General features: G+C 41.1%; 1 protein-coding gene across 1 annotated transcript in view; it reads right to left on the bottom strand.

The window, feature by feature from the left end:
- Positions 1–3,397: 3,397 nt before the first annotated feature.
- LOC142098779 (vitamin D3 hydroxylase-associated protein-like) overlaps positions 3,398–16,678 on the bottom strand; it is a 37,408-nt gene continuing 24,127 nt past the window's right edge. Inside the window, exons 12-15 of the mRNA XM_075181547.1 lie at positions 10,275–10,314; positions 4,971–5,079; positions 4,076–4,221; positions 3,398–3,956 (exon numbers count right to left, since the gene is read on the bottom strand). Coding sequence (XP_075037648.1) covers positions 3,831–3,956; positions 4,076–4,221; positions 4,971–5,079; positions 10,275–10,314 — 421 coding nt within the window. The 3' untranslated portion in view covers positions 3,398–3,830. The remainder of the gene's footprint in view (positions 3,957–4,075; positions 4,222–4,970; positions 5,080–10,274; positions 10,315–16,678) is intronic.

The raw sequence follows: 16,678 nt of genomic DNA, 5'->3' as shown, positions 1-16,678 counted from the left end.
TATAAATAGAAAATAAAAGAATGATTCTATTTTAAGAATACAAGATTAATTTGAAAACTTTGTCATGCAATATGAATATAATGGAATTTTGAATAAAGATGAATGTGCCTTTATAAGGATTAAGGGACCTGCCACTCCCTTTATCTATGTTCTTCCCAAGGTCTAAGAGAATCTAACTAACCTACCAGGACATCTGATTATCTCCTGGGTCAACAGTATAACATCTAACCTATCTGCATCTATAGATCATCTCCAAACTTTGGTAAAGAATAGTCCTTTTTATCTCAAAGATACGGGTGACATTCTTACCAAACTGAATAACATGACGTAGGATGAAAATATGTCCATTGTGTCTGCAGATGTCACGTCTTTATACACAAAAATAGAACATACTAGAGGTCTAGAAGCAGTAAGCATTTTTCTTTATAAGACATATATGGATAAAGGCCTTAAAGACTTCCTGTTGGAAGGTATTCATTTTATATAACAATTATTTGTATTTTAAGGGTGATAACTTTGTTCAGAATACCGGAACAGCGATGGGTACCAGGTGTGCCCCAAGCAATGGCAATCAATTTATGGCATTTTAGGAACACCATCATATAGATGATAAGCTTGGGGCAAACCTCATATCCTGGAAATGTTATATAGATGATGTAATATTTTTTTGGAGGGGAGACAGAACTTCATTAGATCTGTTCTGTTCAAATTTGAATAGCAGCAATTGAATATCAGGTTTATTTGTGACATCAGTCAAATAAATGTAATGTTCAGAAACTGTTTAAACTTTATTGAACAAGCTAATATTGCGCAAAATCAGAGCGTGTAAAAATGATGTTATATTCACTTAAATAAATATAGAAAAAGATAATAGCTATAGAAATGATTGATAGCTCTAGCTTCGGATGAGCACTAGTTTCTATTAATTTTTGGTTATAGCTGTAACTTTTAGTTTTGTTTTTTCTAATCTATTCCAGTTTTCAGCTGTATTTTTTTTACCTATGTTATTATATATAAATAAAAATGTGTAATTGTCAATATCTCGAGACCCTGATTGAACGGGTGCTCACACAGGTTTTGAGCATTTTCAGTCTGTCTTTCAACATTCGGAAAATACTTCATTCCCTTTTATACCTGTATTTTACTTTTTGTCATTTCAAAATTTTCCTCTTTGTTTCTTTAAATTGCACAATACAAATATTTTGGAAAAAATAATAATAATTGAATGAGTTTTAGTATCAATTGAGTTGTATAGATTCAGGTGAATGTTGCCACTGTTAAATGCCTCTTAGTAACATTATAGTCATAACAAGTAAACAAGTTAGAATTGTTAAATTTAAATAAGGGAATATTCTACTAATATTAAAACCTGGCTCACAATAGTAATTAGTTGGTAAATAATACTGTAAATAAGTAGTTATAAGGAATCCTACTTTAAAACAAATCTACATTATACCATTTTATTACACAGTTGTTGATATCTTTGTTGGTATAATTGGAACCTGCTTGAGAGGAAGATAATCTCATGCTTTAGAACAGGTGTACACACTGATATAAGATACAGTTTGAAATAAATTATAGGGAAAAGTACAATTGGTCAGAGAGAGGATAATTTCTAACAACAGTATCAATAGTATGTTTGGTAAATCAAAAGTTTTTAAAATAATTTATCAAATAAAATTGGCTCTTGGACTGTCCAAAACTCCCCGTTTTTTGTGTTAGCAGATTGTTAATCTGTGTGTCAGTTGGCGTCTCTGCTGCAGGGGGTGGTGCCACAGAGTTCGGAGACAAGAAGATCGGAGCAACAGACGCACCTCAAGGTAATCCACATATCCATCACATTATAACATCTCCCACAACACCAATGCAGGGTTAATAATCCCCACCAGGGCGCTGTAATTACAGAGATACATGCCCTGGCGCCCTAGAGGTTCACAGAACAAGTTTAAATGGTGCCCAGTACGTGCAGGGAGGAGGAAGAAGCAGTCACTGACCATATCACTGAAAGGACGGTGTACACGCGTACCCACATGTGCACATCCAAATACTGAGCCCTAGAACAGTCGTCACCGGGGAGAAGAAGACCTGGTATCACCGCGAAGAGGAACGTGGAATGACTGGAGCGTGACGGTATATCTGTTAATTCTGCTTAAATGACAACAGGTGGGTTCTTCTGTCTTCCTGATCTCTGTTACACTTTACCTAGGCTTAATTCACTACACATTCAGCTGTCAATATTTACATTCATGTCCCTCTATATATTACATATCTGGTTTAAACTCATCATGATGTTTGTCCACCTGATGGTTTACTGTGTGTCTAGTAATATTATTATTATTATTATTATTATTATTATTGCACCTACAATAATTATATACAGATTTATCATTCTACTTAATACAAATCATCTAAAGAACATGCTTTTGTTGTACATACACACAAATGTTATAAAAATATATATTCCCTCCTTACTGGTCTCCCCAAAGTCATACTTGAACCTCTACAACCTATTATGCACGCAGCGGCTAGATTGATTTTCCTTGCAAACCGTTCTTCCTCTGCTGAGCCACTCTGTCAGTCTCTACATTGGCTGCCTGTATTTCAACGAATCCAATAAAAAATTCTTCTACTAACATACAAGGCCGTTAACAAAATTGCACCGACATACATTTCCTTACTTGTCTCTAAATATCTCCCTACTCGACACCTCTGTTCTGCACAAGATCTGCGTCTCTCTTCCACTCTCATCACATCCTCCCATTCTCGCTTACAGGACTTTTTCCGGGCTGCACCCACTTTGTGGAATTCCCTCCCTCGCACAGTAAGACTTTCCTCTAGTCTTCAAACCTTTAAGCGTTCTCTGAAAACCCACCTCTTCAGGCAAGGTTATGATATTCCTCAACACCATCTTAATCTCCCCTATTGCCACCATCTACACAGCTAACAAAAGACAACAACCCTCTGACCAACATTGCTGTGTGACTGATCACACAGCCAACTCAATACTTTTACCTTTGCGTTCTAGCTGGTCCAATGTGCAATATGATGTAGCACATGCCCTTGTGTTTTAAACTCCCATTGTCCCATAGATTGTAAGCCTGCGAGCAGGGTTTTCTTACCTCTCTGTCTGTATGTATTACCCAGTACTGTTTTATTAATGTTTGTTCCCAATTGTAAAGCGCTACGGAATCTGCTGGCGCTACGCAAAATAAATGATGATGACTTGTATAATCAGCCTACTGAAGAACAATATTCTAACCGGATATACACAATCATTATTGATTTATAACTATTATATTATATAGAGAACCAATTTCAATAAAAGGAAATTATTTACTATAATATTCGGAGATAACTGCAGAGAATACTTATAGACACAAGGGTAACACACAGCATGAAGGAGCTTATGTGATTTTAATGCACTTTTTTCCTACATATTTGCATATTTCTTGCAAATAGTGTACATAGAGTATTCAGCTAATTTTATAGATCAGGGATCAAAAAAATATTTACTTTAATAATAAGGACATAAAAATTGCAAATTTTAATATGTGTCGCTTTATAAAGTACAAAGTGCCCCATTTCATCCCTCTTGTTCTACAAGTATATAATGGTGTGTAAGGGTGAGCCCTAAAATCCAGCTACAAAGAGTTACTTTGTAACATGGATATCCGGTGCGGAGGGGATTTATCTAAGTTTCTCTTATGACATAAAGATACAAAATGACAGATCTGAAATATGTTTATAATAATCTCCATAAATGTTCCGCTCTGAGGATGGTGGTACATTAACCCTTTAGCTGCCAATGAGCTGAACGGGGTCTTTTCTTATCATCTCTTCTTATGACGGCTGCTGAGGGTCTGGATCTCCTTCATGAGGCGCAGACAGAGCTCGTCCTGGTGGGGGAGCGACGCACACTGAACAGACAGGGGGAGACCCACCCCTCCTTCCACAGCCTGCAGAGATAGTGACAGAGGAGCATTCACACAGAGTGACCAGTAGGTGGCGGAAGAGAGCCATGGCACATTACATATAATGATATAAGATACCTCACCTGTATCATGGTAATAATTACCTTTTTATACAGCTTGTCCCAGGGATCATTACTGTAACCTCTGTAATGTTTCAGCTCTTCCTCATCCTCCGCAGTGACAGAGCCGACAGTAAGGGTCCCAGCCGGAAAATCTAATACGTTGTACAGCAATGTGCTGCTGAGAGGAGCTGGGGACATAAGAGAGTGGTCCTTTATTGTAAGCTTCTGAGCAGCGCCCTCTTACCGCTTTGTCTGTCTGTTAATACTAAGGGATAGATTTACTAAACTGCGGGTTTGAAAAAAGTGGAGATGTTGCCTATAGGTTATATGTGGGCATGTGAGGTTATATGGGCTATCTGGTGGGTATATTAGCATACTGGTTATATGGGGGTTATTAGGCAGGCGGTATATGAAGGTTTATGGGCGTATTACAGACAACTGGGTCTGATAACCACATTATTTACCTTGCCATGAACACTAAATATTTCTATATTCTCTGCATTAATAAACATATACCCTTCTGTACCATGGGGCACATGCCAGGCTCTCCCTTTCATGCTGAGGAACACGCATGGTCAGTTATATCATCGTCACCACAATGTGCACATCATATATTTCATTTTGCAGCTAAACGCTGAGTATAATGTATAATATATATTGTAGGACACCCATCAGGGGGAGTGCAGCAGTTGTGATGTCACCACAACACTGACCCACAGTAGTAATAAGGGGTGCGGGTATGGGGCCCGCAGCTGGAGAGGGCCCGCCTCCCTGACAATGCTCATGATGTGTGGCTAACCACCCCCCCTCATGTGGCCACTTCCCCTCCAGCGGTACACAGTGTCACATGTACATAGGGCCCACAAATGTCTGGTTACACCCCTGTGTCGTACTATACACAGAACAGAGAAGGGAACACAGCGATTCACGGATATACCCAGTATTTTCCCCGGATATCCGGTGTTGAAGGCCGGGCCCAGCATGGGACATAGGACCACGTCTAGATTCAGCTTCCTCCATTCACTGAGGAATTCTGCCTGGTACTCCTGAAGGAAAAGACTCATCACAAGAGCTGACTATCACATGGACGTATGGATGTCATACATAGTAATAACCAGGTTTATAATTGAGAGATGTATAATTATATAGAATAATACACCCCCTACTGTACATTATATGTATATTAGAAGTCACCTTACAAAGGCACAAGGAGGTAAGGTCACAGCAATCTGAGGAGACTTCTAATATACACATCTAGTAGGGGCATTATTCCTGATAATACACAAGTTTTCCTAAAGAACAGAGGTGATATCGGAACTCACCGATTATACACATATTATTTACAGGAGTTTATACATATTGTAATATCACTTGTGCATAATATTATTATTAACTGGAGCCATATGGTGATTATTAGAGAACAGACAGAGCAATATGAATAATTGGGTCTGAAATCATTCCAGTCTCACACAGATATTCATAGAACAAACATACAGATCACAGGAGCTCATGAATATATAGAGAAATCTCGCTACTCACTGGCTGGAAGTTCACACTGGGGATAAATACGTATCAGAGTGTTGTGTGGACTTGTAAAAGGAGGTGAAACGCGCTGTTTGGTAAACTTATGCTGGCAAAGTTCTGTCTCCCCGATGCTGCTGCCTCCGATCACTTGTTCATAAGTGTTTCAGATGTTATTCCTTCCTGTGTTCTCCAACCGGTCCTCTTCAATACAAATCCCCACTCCCACTCCTGGTTTTTAGAACTTGTCAGATTAGATGAAATCCTCTCCTTCCGATGTCGGCAGATTTTCTTTTAATAAATTCTTTATTTTGCGTTTTTACAAGTGAACTTACATAGCAAGTAAATATCAATGTCAGGCACCGCCTCCGCACCCCCCATAGGTGTCAGAGACAGATGCCTCTCTCCTCTCACTACCGTTGGCTCTGATCCAGACTGTCCGACTGCACTGGTGACTATCTGGGAGAACCGCGACCTGCACACCTCACGCAGCCAAGATCATACCTCGTTGCAAGGGTCCCTGATGAACACCGGGGGTGCGTTAGACTCCGTGCCTCCCTGTTTAGTTGTGCTAATACCAGTCAGTGATAATTCCTGTATTAACTACGTGACAATCAACAGGCAATAAGAAAGCAGTGACAGAGATCTTTTCCCCTGTATGTCACTAAATAAACAATTGTCACTCGCCTGATCTCTGGTTCCTCTGGACCTAGATCCAGGCCACTCAACTCTCTACCGGCGTCTGTGCAGCACCGCGGCCGTCCACCATCTTAGGAATATTTCTGCGCATGTGGAGACCAGAACAAACTTTAAAACCTTTTCTCACTTCGTATTGGCTGCCTGTCAGCCTTCCCCTATTTAGGGCACCTATGAACTTTTCCTAATTGTCTGTTCTTGATCCTCACTCCGCTGTGGTAACCGTGGTCTACAGTCATGTGGTTCCCGTTCCGCTCAGCGTTTCAGCGCCTCCAGACCTCCTCACCTGTTGACCGGATAACCTTATCACCACGTCCATGGTAAATACCTGCCTCCCGCTGATCACTGCAGCGTCTCCGATACATCACCTGCTGGCTGGATAACTTCATCGCCACGTCCGTGGTAATACCGGCCATTCGATATGGCAGCATCTCCTATTATCTCATCTACTGGCTGGATAGTCATCGCCACGTCTGTGGTAAGTACCTGCCATCCGCTGATCATAGCAGCATCTTTTATTACCTCACCTGCTTGTTGGATAACCCCATCTTCACGTCTGCGGTATCTACCACCTGCCGCTCATCTGAACTTTTCTCGCTGCTCCTGGGTTACTATCTGCATCCACAGAGCTCCTCATTGATTTCTGTTATCTAGATTGCCATATCCTCAATTCTCATAGCTGTATGTCCGTTAACCCTGCCACACTCTCCTGAGGGCCGCGACCTGCGCAGTGGTAGCCGCTAAACCCATACCCTCTTGCGGGGGTCCCTGGAAAAGACCAGCCGCTGCGTTAGACTCCGCACCTCGGGTGTAGTAACAACTATTGGCAGAATTCTGGGTCGAGAATCTTAGTGACCGTGACAACAATATATTTAAGGAAGGTGTAAGACAAACATGCAAAACCAAACAAAACAGAGAGTGAAGGGTTAAGAGTAGGATTGGGAGGGGAGTATGATCCAGGGGGGTATTTTTACTTCATCATCTGGAAAAGTTGTGGATAGCTTTCTCCTAAATATAATAAAGCCATTTTACAATCCACATTATGTTTATGATAAGATTTGCAAGAGGAAGATCCTTTGACCCATAATGCAGACATCTCTTGGAACCCATCGGACACTGTTATTGTAATTTCAACTATTGACAAGTAAAACCAATGTTACCAAACCCCCCCTTAATGGGGGAGGTGAGGGGGATTTCCAACACACAGGGATGAGTGCATGAGCAGATCGGCAGATTTTATACACATGTAGCTCATTGCCAGCTGAGATCAAAGAGCTGTTCAGGCAACATATCGTATATCGCTCTATAACCTTACGCGTTTCATGGCTCATTGCAATTGTATAGCGCTATGGAATCTAGTGACGCTATATAAATAAATGCTGATGATGATTTCATCAGAGGAATCAGCCTAATACCACTACTCTTATACATCAACCACTAAAACCCTAATTAGCTTCAGCTGCAATTATTTGATTACAACCATGAGTCCCGATCGATCAGTCCATAACAATATGTCCTCAATATTAAATAGATATGTATCTTCACCTATAGAACAAGGATACACTTACCCAATCATTGATACAATGTCAGAAACTCTCATACAATCGATTCTAATATTTATACAATGCTGTCCATTCAACACAGTGGTCACATTACCAAATTCAGCCATTTGAATGAGTGCTTATCATAAGCCTGTAACAAATGCAACGAACACTGAGTTGATGGATTCGCATGTCAAACTAGTTTGGCGGTGGCCGGGCAGAGGCGCAAAGTTTAACAGGCTCCCTGGTCCTCACCATGAACCGCCACAAGGCGGGACGCACTTCGCAGGTCGCAGCCCTCTGCACAGCCACTAGGTGTAACACAGAGGAGACTAGAATATGGGGACATGCAAGTCAGGTGGACTGGACGGGTACCGGTACACTGGAGGGAGTGAGATACTAAATCAGAATCCAGGAGAAACGTCAAACTGGCTGGAAACCGGTATATGAGAGGTTAATTGAGGCAGAAACACAATCAAGAAGAATCACAGGGAGGAGCCAGCAGCAAGGCAGCATAATCTGGTGTAGATACCTATTGCTCTGATACTGCTGCAGTGTCAGAGCGAGCTTCATATAAGTAGGGATTTGAATTTGCCGCCCCCAGCCGCTGTCACATGACCGCCCCCGCACTGAGATGGATGGATTGGCAGCGCAGGAACGATGGCCACGTATGTATAACATAGCCAGAACACTGACCTTGCTATACAACATACAATAGACAATCTGCCATCATATTGTCAGCTATACATTCTCTACAATTCCAATAATGTATAGATAGATATTACTGTATTCAAGGTAACAAACCTATAAGAATAATGATGTAACAAGGAAGAGGGAGAAGGTCATAAATCTCAAGGAACAAAATTCTATACTGCTAATACTGATACAGATCAATAATATGACCATATAGATATCTACTATATAAATGCCTAGTGGCGTGTGTGGAAAACAAAAACCAAGCTGCAGCGCCACCTGCTGGGCAGAGTTATACACTGACCTATATATTTCTTGAAGGAGAAGTGACAGTTGGGAGTGGTTGGTGGTTGCCGGGGGTGACAGTGGGGAGTTTTTAACACCTTAAGTAGCTTGATGAAGGATGTGGCGATGAAGATGAAGGATGAGGTTATGGAGAAAAATGATGAGGTGGTGACATGTGGACAAAACCACGTTAAAAAAGGGCGCTTGAGTCAGGAAGTAATGCTCTTCCCCTGAGGAGGCCTGGGCTAGGCCCAAATGCATGACAAGAACCTTTTTAACACCTTAAGTAGCTTGATTTGACTAGAATGCATGAGTATCATGCACGGGTTAACTTGTTATTTATATATGATCCAATTCAATGTATATGGTTAAAGACTTCTTAGAAATATGTATTTCCTTTAGTTGGTGTTATAGTTACTTGACAAACCTAAGATAGAAAAGGAAATCTTCTAAGAGAGCCCTGGAATGAGATATTAACCAGCCAATCACAGCTCATTGATAGAGATGTGGGGATTTGTAATCAAGGACTGGTTGGAGGACACAGGAAGGAATAATATCTGAAACAAGAATGAGGAAGTGATTGGAGGCAGCGGCAACGTGGAGACGGAGCTCTGCCAGCATAAGTTTACCGAACAACGCGTTTCACCTCCTTCTACGTGACCAAACACCACTATGATACGTATTTATCCCCAACGTGAACCTACAGTCAGCGGGTGTAACATTATCTTGTGGATCACCTGTTCAACATAGAAGAAAGTTATTTAATTTTTTCTTAAAAGCAAATTTGTTTAATTCTCTATGCTGGTTAGATTTATCTATGTATTGCTGTGGTTTTGGCTTTTAATGAATATATTTTTTTTATTCTATCCTTGGGTATTAGCCTAAATATTTTCAAAAAATCAGCAAGTGCTGTTAAACTTTACATATTTCCGTAAATGTATTTATAATACTATCAGATTAGCCTCTACTCTCCAAGGCTTCAAGTATGCCCTTAACACTCATTTCTTCATTCAAGCTCCCAGCCTTCTCCTATCTCCTCTATCATCACTCGGTGCCCTCCTATTTGTGTCTCCCCTTCCCTGTATGATGTAAGCTCTCAGGAACAGGGTCTCTATCCTTGTGTTCTCCTTCTACTATCCCATCACCCTCTGTACCTCTAGGCTGCTTCCTTAGCCTGTTATCCTGAGCTCAGGCTGACCTCACGCTGGTCATTACCATCACTGTCACTGTCCTGTGATAACTAGATCTGTATTACTGAGTTATCTGTGTAATCTGTTATATAGCAGATGTCTGGTCTTTATATAATTATACTCACTGTAATAATGTATTATGTAATGTGTTATGGACCAGTCTGCGTGTTGTATATTACTGTAAATTTCATGTACAGCACTGTGGACCTTTTGTGGCTCTTTATATATAATTCATTTATTATTATTATCCTTTAATAATAAAGAGTTGTCACATATACCATACACAAGATATCCTACGTACTCCGCATGTCCTACCTGCTGGGAGATCTGGTCCTTCCAATGATCCCTCACAGACCTGGACAGGGGGGGACAAATCAATACTGACAATAGCAAAACAGAGATAAATACTTAGTATTATAATGGATAATAGCAGCACACAGTAAATAACATAGAGACATAGATCATAGAAAACATGGATGTGTGTTCTGCCCTTGTGCGACCAACCAAGGAATTTAACATACCGATACCAATCTGTCACACCTGTATTGCTTAAATATTAACATAAATACCTCAATCAGTTGGTTATTTATTTATTTATTATTATATAATCTTTATCTTAAATGTATCTTAATCATATCTTAATCATATCTTATATGTACTTCCTCCCTAATATTATATATATGCATTATTGCAGACTTATTCTTACTGTATGTATCATCATCATGTTATATCCATCTGTATTAATCGTGGATCCATTCATAGGAATCCTTCCACTATTCCATTTATATATACATATATATACCATCTTAAATTTGATGTTTTAATGTGCGAGTTATATATATATTTTTTGTTTTTTAAAAAATGTGTTTTCTATTAGACTAGACCCATGCGTGGTGTCCGCAAACCTCTGTATTTACAATATGAGCCTCCAGTTGAAATCATTACATCATTAGTGTACTTGACATTCCGGTCAACCAATCACTTCCATTCATATTCTTTATAAACCAGCTCATCACTATCATGCACCAAACCCTTGAGAAAGTCCGGACAGGACGAAACGCGTTGGGACACGCCCCTTTTTGACCTCATCACTACCGACATCTACCACAGCATTCCAAACAGACGTTTAGTCTGCACCCCTGCAACATACAACACGAGGAGGTTTATTATCCTCCCCGCCGCGCGGCTAGACCTCAAAGAGACTATAACAGCAAGTATACTCTATCTGATTTCGACATCACGGATCATCGTTTTTTTATTTTTACACTGTATATCTTTATGGACACTTACTGAGGAGGACATACTCTAGACCCTTGCCCTGCACTTGGTTAGTAACGGGTCCGGTATGCATAGTTTTTATTAACCCATTTTGGACTGGTTATTGGTATGTCTTAATTAGATTCAATCTATGAGACTTTTCTGGAGGCTCTCTCTCTTTTTTTCACGGACACAACATAGTGTTTATCCTTGGAATGTTATTGTTTTTATCCCTTTTAATGTCCTTTCATGTATTTCCACAAATCTTCAGTCTAGACCTATAACGGTTGCTGTTAATGTGTGCTTTTGATTGTGCTTTTTAACCCTTTTAGGGAATTCTGACATTTTTTGTATCTTGTTTTTATGTCATTAAATTGTGTCACTTATAATTCATGTTCGCATGGGCATCATCCTACATTAATAGATAGAATACCCTAGTCAATGAGCGCTCAGCTATTTGCTTATTTTAGTACTGTTTCTGGAGGGAGGGATACCCTCAGCTGATGCAGCTCTTGCCTAAACATCATAGAGAGCGCGATCCTTCCTAGTTATATAGACAGTGTGCTCTATGTTATTATAACAATATAACACAGGAATATAATGACACAGAAACATAGAAAGTTTTATGGCAGAAAGGAACCTACAGACCCATCAAGTCAGCTCTTCTGTTACTGTCTGAGTCCCCGACCTCAACTCAGAGCTGGATTAAGGCTTCGGGGGGGGGGGGGCCCGGGGCACTTAAGACAGGGGGGCCCCTAAAATCTAAAATTAAGGGCATAGTGACACATCCTGCATTACATCACCTACAGCCCACAGTATGACACTTACAGCTCTCCCAGAGGGCTCGCTTAGGTTGTCTGCATAAGAAAAATCATTGCTTCCACAAACTAAAATACTGTACATTAAAACAATCATCAAAACACCACATTAAAATGGGTATTGACACCACACATTAAAACTAGCAATGATATCACACATTAAAAATAAAATTTATAATGCACATTAAAACTAGCAATGATACCGCCACCCTCCTACAGACAAAAAAACTGCATTGTTGTGTACACCATTGAACAGTCACGAAAAATTGGGATTGTCCCACTAGAATCACAACATTTCACAGACTTTGCTGCTCTCTCCTACCTGTTCTTCTCACTTTCACCACCTGTGCTGCAGGTTTCTTTAGTTGCGGCTTGTCTGGATCCTGGAATGTTAGGGGCCCTATTTGGGGAAAAAAAATGGGTACATTTAGAAAATTACAGCCACCCCCGGCGTTAAATCAGTACCACCCATGATTAATAATTAGGCCTTTCGCCAGTCCAAACATTAAAATAATAGTATTCACATTTAATAAATAAACCTATTTCCCTCCCTACAAACAGCCCCAGCAATAAATTAATAGTATTTACATTTCAGAAATATACCTATTTCCCGCAACCGTCACTGCCATTAAATAATTCATAGGCACATTTAATAAAGGGACCTCATTCTCCCCAAACCACCCCATCTTAAATTAATTGTCCCCACTATTGTGTCTCTCCTCCCCCTTTTTCCTCATGCTGTGTCTCTCACCCTTTTTTCTTATACTGTGCCTTTCTCCCCCCTTTTTTCTCATGCTGTGCCTCTCCCCCTTTTTCCTTACTGTGCCTCTCTTCTCCCCCTTTTTCCTCCATACTGTGCCTCTCTTCTCCCCCTTTTTCCTCCATACTGTGCCTCTCTTCTCTCCCTTTTACCTCCATACTGTGCCTCTCTTCACCCCCTTTTACCTCCATACTGTGCCTCTCTTCTCCCCCTTTTACCTCCACACTGTGCCTCTCTTCTCCCCATTTTTCCTCCATACTGTGCCTCTCTTCTCCCCCTTTTTCCTCCATACTGTGCCTCTCTTCTCCCCCTTTTTCCTCCATACTGTGCCTCTCTTGTCCCCCTTTTTACTCCATACTGTGCCTTTCTGCGTTATTCCCTTTTCTTTTTTTTTAACTTACCTTTCTTTTAGCTTCTTTCTTCTCTTCTGTCTTCTTGTTTCTTTCTTGGTCCTCTCCGCGCTGATACTCACTGAATGACAGGCGTGACTTGATGATGTCATGCCTGTCATTCAGTGTTGACAGTGCAGAGAGGAGGGAGGAGGAGGGACGCCAGCGCTGCGGTGAGGTAAGTAGTGTATCTTTTTTTTTTTTTTACTACCCGGCTCCCCCCACCAACGAAGGGAGCCCCCCGCCGACGCCGCCGCTGCCGCCGGCACCATTAAAAAAAAAAAGAAGAAAAATAAAATCAGTAGAAGTTATGCGCGCGGCGGCGGGGGGCCCTCGGAGAGAGGGGGGCCCGGGGCACGTGCCCCCTGTGCCCCCCCCTTAATACGGCTATGCCTCAACTGCTGGAGACGTTTCCAAGGACTTATCACTCACATTGTATGAACCTTCTTCATTATGTTCCCACCAGTCTAATTCCCTCTAATGTTACAGTGTCCCCTTATTTATATAAATACTGTCCTCCTGATCCCTATTATTATGTATCTATCATATCCGCTCTGTCCTTCTGTCCTCTAATATCACAGTGTCCCTTTTTATATAAATATTGTCTTCCTGATCCCTATTATTACTAGAGATGCTCAAGCTCGGTTCCCCGAGAACCGAACACACCCGAACTTAGCAGATCCAAGTACCGAGCCGGCTCGGCTCGGTACTCGGATCTGCTAACTTCCCGTGCCCTCAGAATTGAAAACGAGGCAAAACGGCGATCCAGCGCCATTTCACAGAGGGACACAGAAGAGGTAGCACAGTTCTTGGCATTCTCTAGAGCAGTTGGGCAGCATCATATGTAGAAAAGAAAGAGGAGGGGTAGCAGTGTTCTTCAAAGTCTCCAGTGACATTCAGGAGGGCTCCATTGCTAATTATTAGCAATTAATAGGTCTGGCAGGCTTGGTCTTCTAAATCTGCAGTCACATTGTACTGTGTTATATAGGTAACATACAAAGAGGAGAGCTCCATTGCTAACTGTCATTGCTGAAATACAAATAAAAGGGCTGGCAGTCTTGGTGTGAATCTGCAATCACATTGTACTGTGTTTTATAGGTAACACACAAAGAGGAGAGCTCCATTGCTAACTGTCATTGCTGAAATACAAATAATAGGGCTGGCAGTCTTGGTGTGAATCTGCAATCACATTGTACTGTGTTATATAGGTAACATACAAACAGGAGAGCTCCACTGCTAATTGTCGTTACTGAAATGCAAATAATAGGGCTGGCAGTCTTGGTGTAAATCTGCAGTCACATTGTATTGTGTTATATAGGTAACACACAAAGAGGAGAGCTCCATTGCTCCATTGCTTATTGTCATTGCTGAAATAGAAATACTAGGGCTGGCAGTCTTGGTCTTCTGAATTTTCGGTCAAATTGTACGGTGCTACATAGGTTACACACAAAGAGGAGAGCTCCATTGCTGCATTGCTTATTGTCATTGCTGAAATAAAAATAATAGGGCTGGCAGTCTTGGTCTAAATGTGCAGTTACATTTTACTGTACCATAGCTCACTCAGAAACAGGAGAGGTGGCAGGGTTCAGTGCCGAAACAGAAATTGCAGTAATAGGGCTGTCAGTGTTTTCAAAACTCTCAGTGACATTCTACTATTCACCCTCATCAGTGTGTACATCATCCTCATACAATACTAATTCATCCCCGCTGGATCCACCATCACAAAAGTCTGTGTACTTTGATGTAATTGCCGGTAATAGCCTTCCTCATGGAATTTATAGTTCATTTTACGAAAGAGCTGTCACGATTTTTGGGCAATTCTTTTAGATCAGACCAAATGTCAAAATGTTGTGCTGACTCATTTGCATCACCACTGGGTGTCTTGGGAAAGCTACGTTTTTTCCTAGCAGCAATTTCCAGAGAAACTGAAGGAGGAGACGTCATTGTGTCATGTACCACTTGAGCTGTCAGCTTGCTGACCAGGAGCTCATTGCATCTCTTGAGATCTGGGTCAGTTGGAAAGAAAGAAAATACATAGTTCTTACACCTAGGATCAAGCACAGTTGCCAAAATGTAATGATCCGTTTTCAAGATGTTGATAACTCTTGGATCCTGGCGAAGCGAATAAAGTGCTTAATCTACAAGTCCAACATAATTAGTGGAATTGCATTGTTTCATTTCCTACTTCAACTTTTCTTGCTGCTTTTCAAAAAGTCTAATTAGGGGAATCACTTGACTCAAGCTAACAGTGTCTGCACTCTCTTCACAGGTGAATACTTTGAGTGGTTTCAGCACCTTGCACAACATGGAAATTATTCTCCACTGTGCTGGACTAAAGTACATTCCCCCTAAATTCTATTCTTCTTGCAGCTGCTGCATTCTCCTACATGCTGTTGCAGAATCCCAAAAATGACCCTAAATATTTCGGGACACAGACAGCTTCTCCTGCATGTCACTGTCCTTTTTTAAAAAGTTCTGTAGCACCAAGTTAATTGTGTGAGCAAAAACAGGATAAGTGATGGAATTCCCCCCGCTGTAATGCTCTAACAATATTGGTGGCGTTATCAGAAATCCCATATCATCAGGAGAGTCCAATCAGGATAAGCCATGTTGCAATGACATCCCTTAGTTTTTCAAACAGGTTGTCAGCGGTATTATCTTTGACCTGCGCCTTGTCCCGTCTCTGATAACCACCTCTCACTCCCACCTTCATACTTTTCCCGTGCTGCTCCCCACTTATGGAATTCCCAACCAAGTTCAATCAGACTTCCCCACAGCCTTCAAATATTTAGTTGCTTTTTAAAAACCCATCTCTTTTTTAGAGGTGACCTTATCCTCGATAACACTATTCACACTAATGCACCCTCACAGCGGTCCCAATCTCCCCTCTGAGCCACACTAGCTCCTCTTGTTTCAGCTGTGCCCTCTTCCCTTTAGAATGTAAGCTCTCTAAAGAGCAGGGTCCTCCATCCCCTTTGTTTTCATGTCTCCATTCATTTTGTCTGCTTTGTCTGTTCTTGTTTTACGTATGTTTTGTTTTATGTATGTCCTTGTCTCACCTCCTGTACGGCGATGTGGAGCACTGTGGTGCCTTACAAATCTATGAAGAATAACAATGATAATAATAATAATAATACTAATAATATGCCTCTTACTGAAGCCGCTGATACACAGAGTAGCTGCCTCTGATAAATGTAACGTACTTGGGTACATGCAGCTGCTGACCCTGCTGGTGAAGGCGAATGACCAACCCAGTGGGCTGCCACAGCCATATAATCTTTAGTTTGCCCAGTTCCGCTTGTCCACATATCTGTGGTTATGTGTACAGTGGGTAGAATGGCATTTTGTAGCCCAATAATTACACTTTTACAAACTTCCTGGTACAGGTGAGGAATAGCTTTTCTAGTAAAATGGTGTCGTGATGGAATTTGGTAGCGGGGACAGAAGACCTCAAGTAACTGTCTAAAACCAGCTGCATTAATAGTGGATATTGGA

The sequence above is a fragment of the Mixophyes fleayi genome, chromosome 8 (assembly GCF_038048845.1).
Source record: "Mixophyes fleayi isolate aMixFle1 chromosome 8, aMixFle1.hap1, whole genome shotgun sequence".
Lineage (NCBI taxonomy): Eukaryota > Metazoa > Chordata > Amphibia > Anura > Limnodynastidae > Mixophyes > Mixophyes fleayi.
Note: the sequence above shows the minus strand (reverse complement) of the source record. Positions and strands in the feature narration are given on the sequence as shown.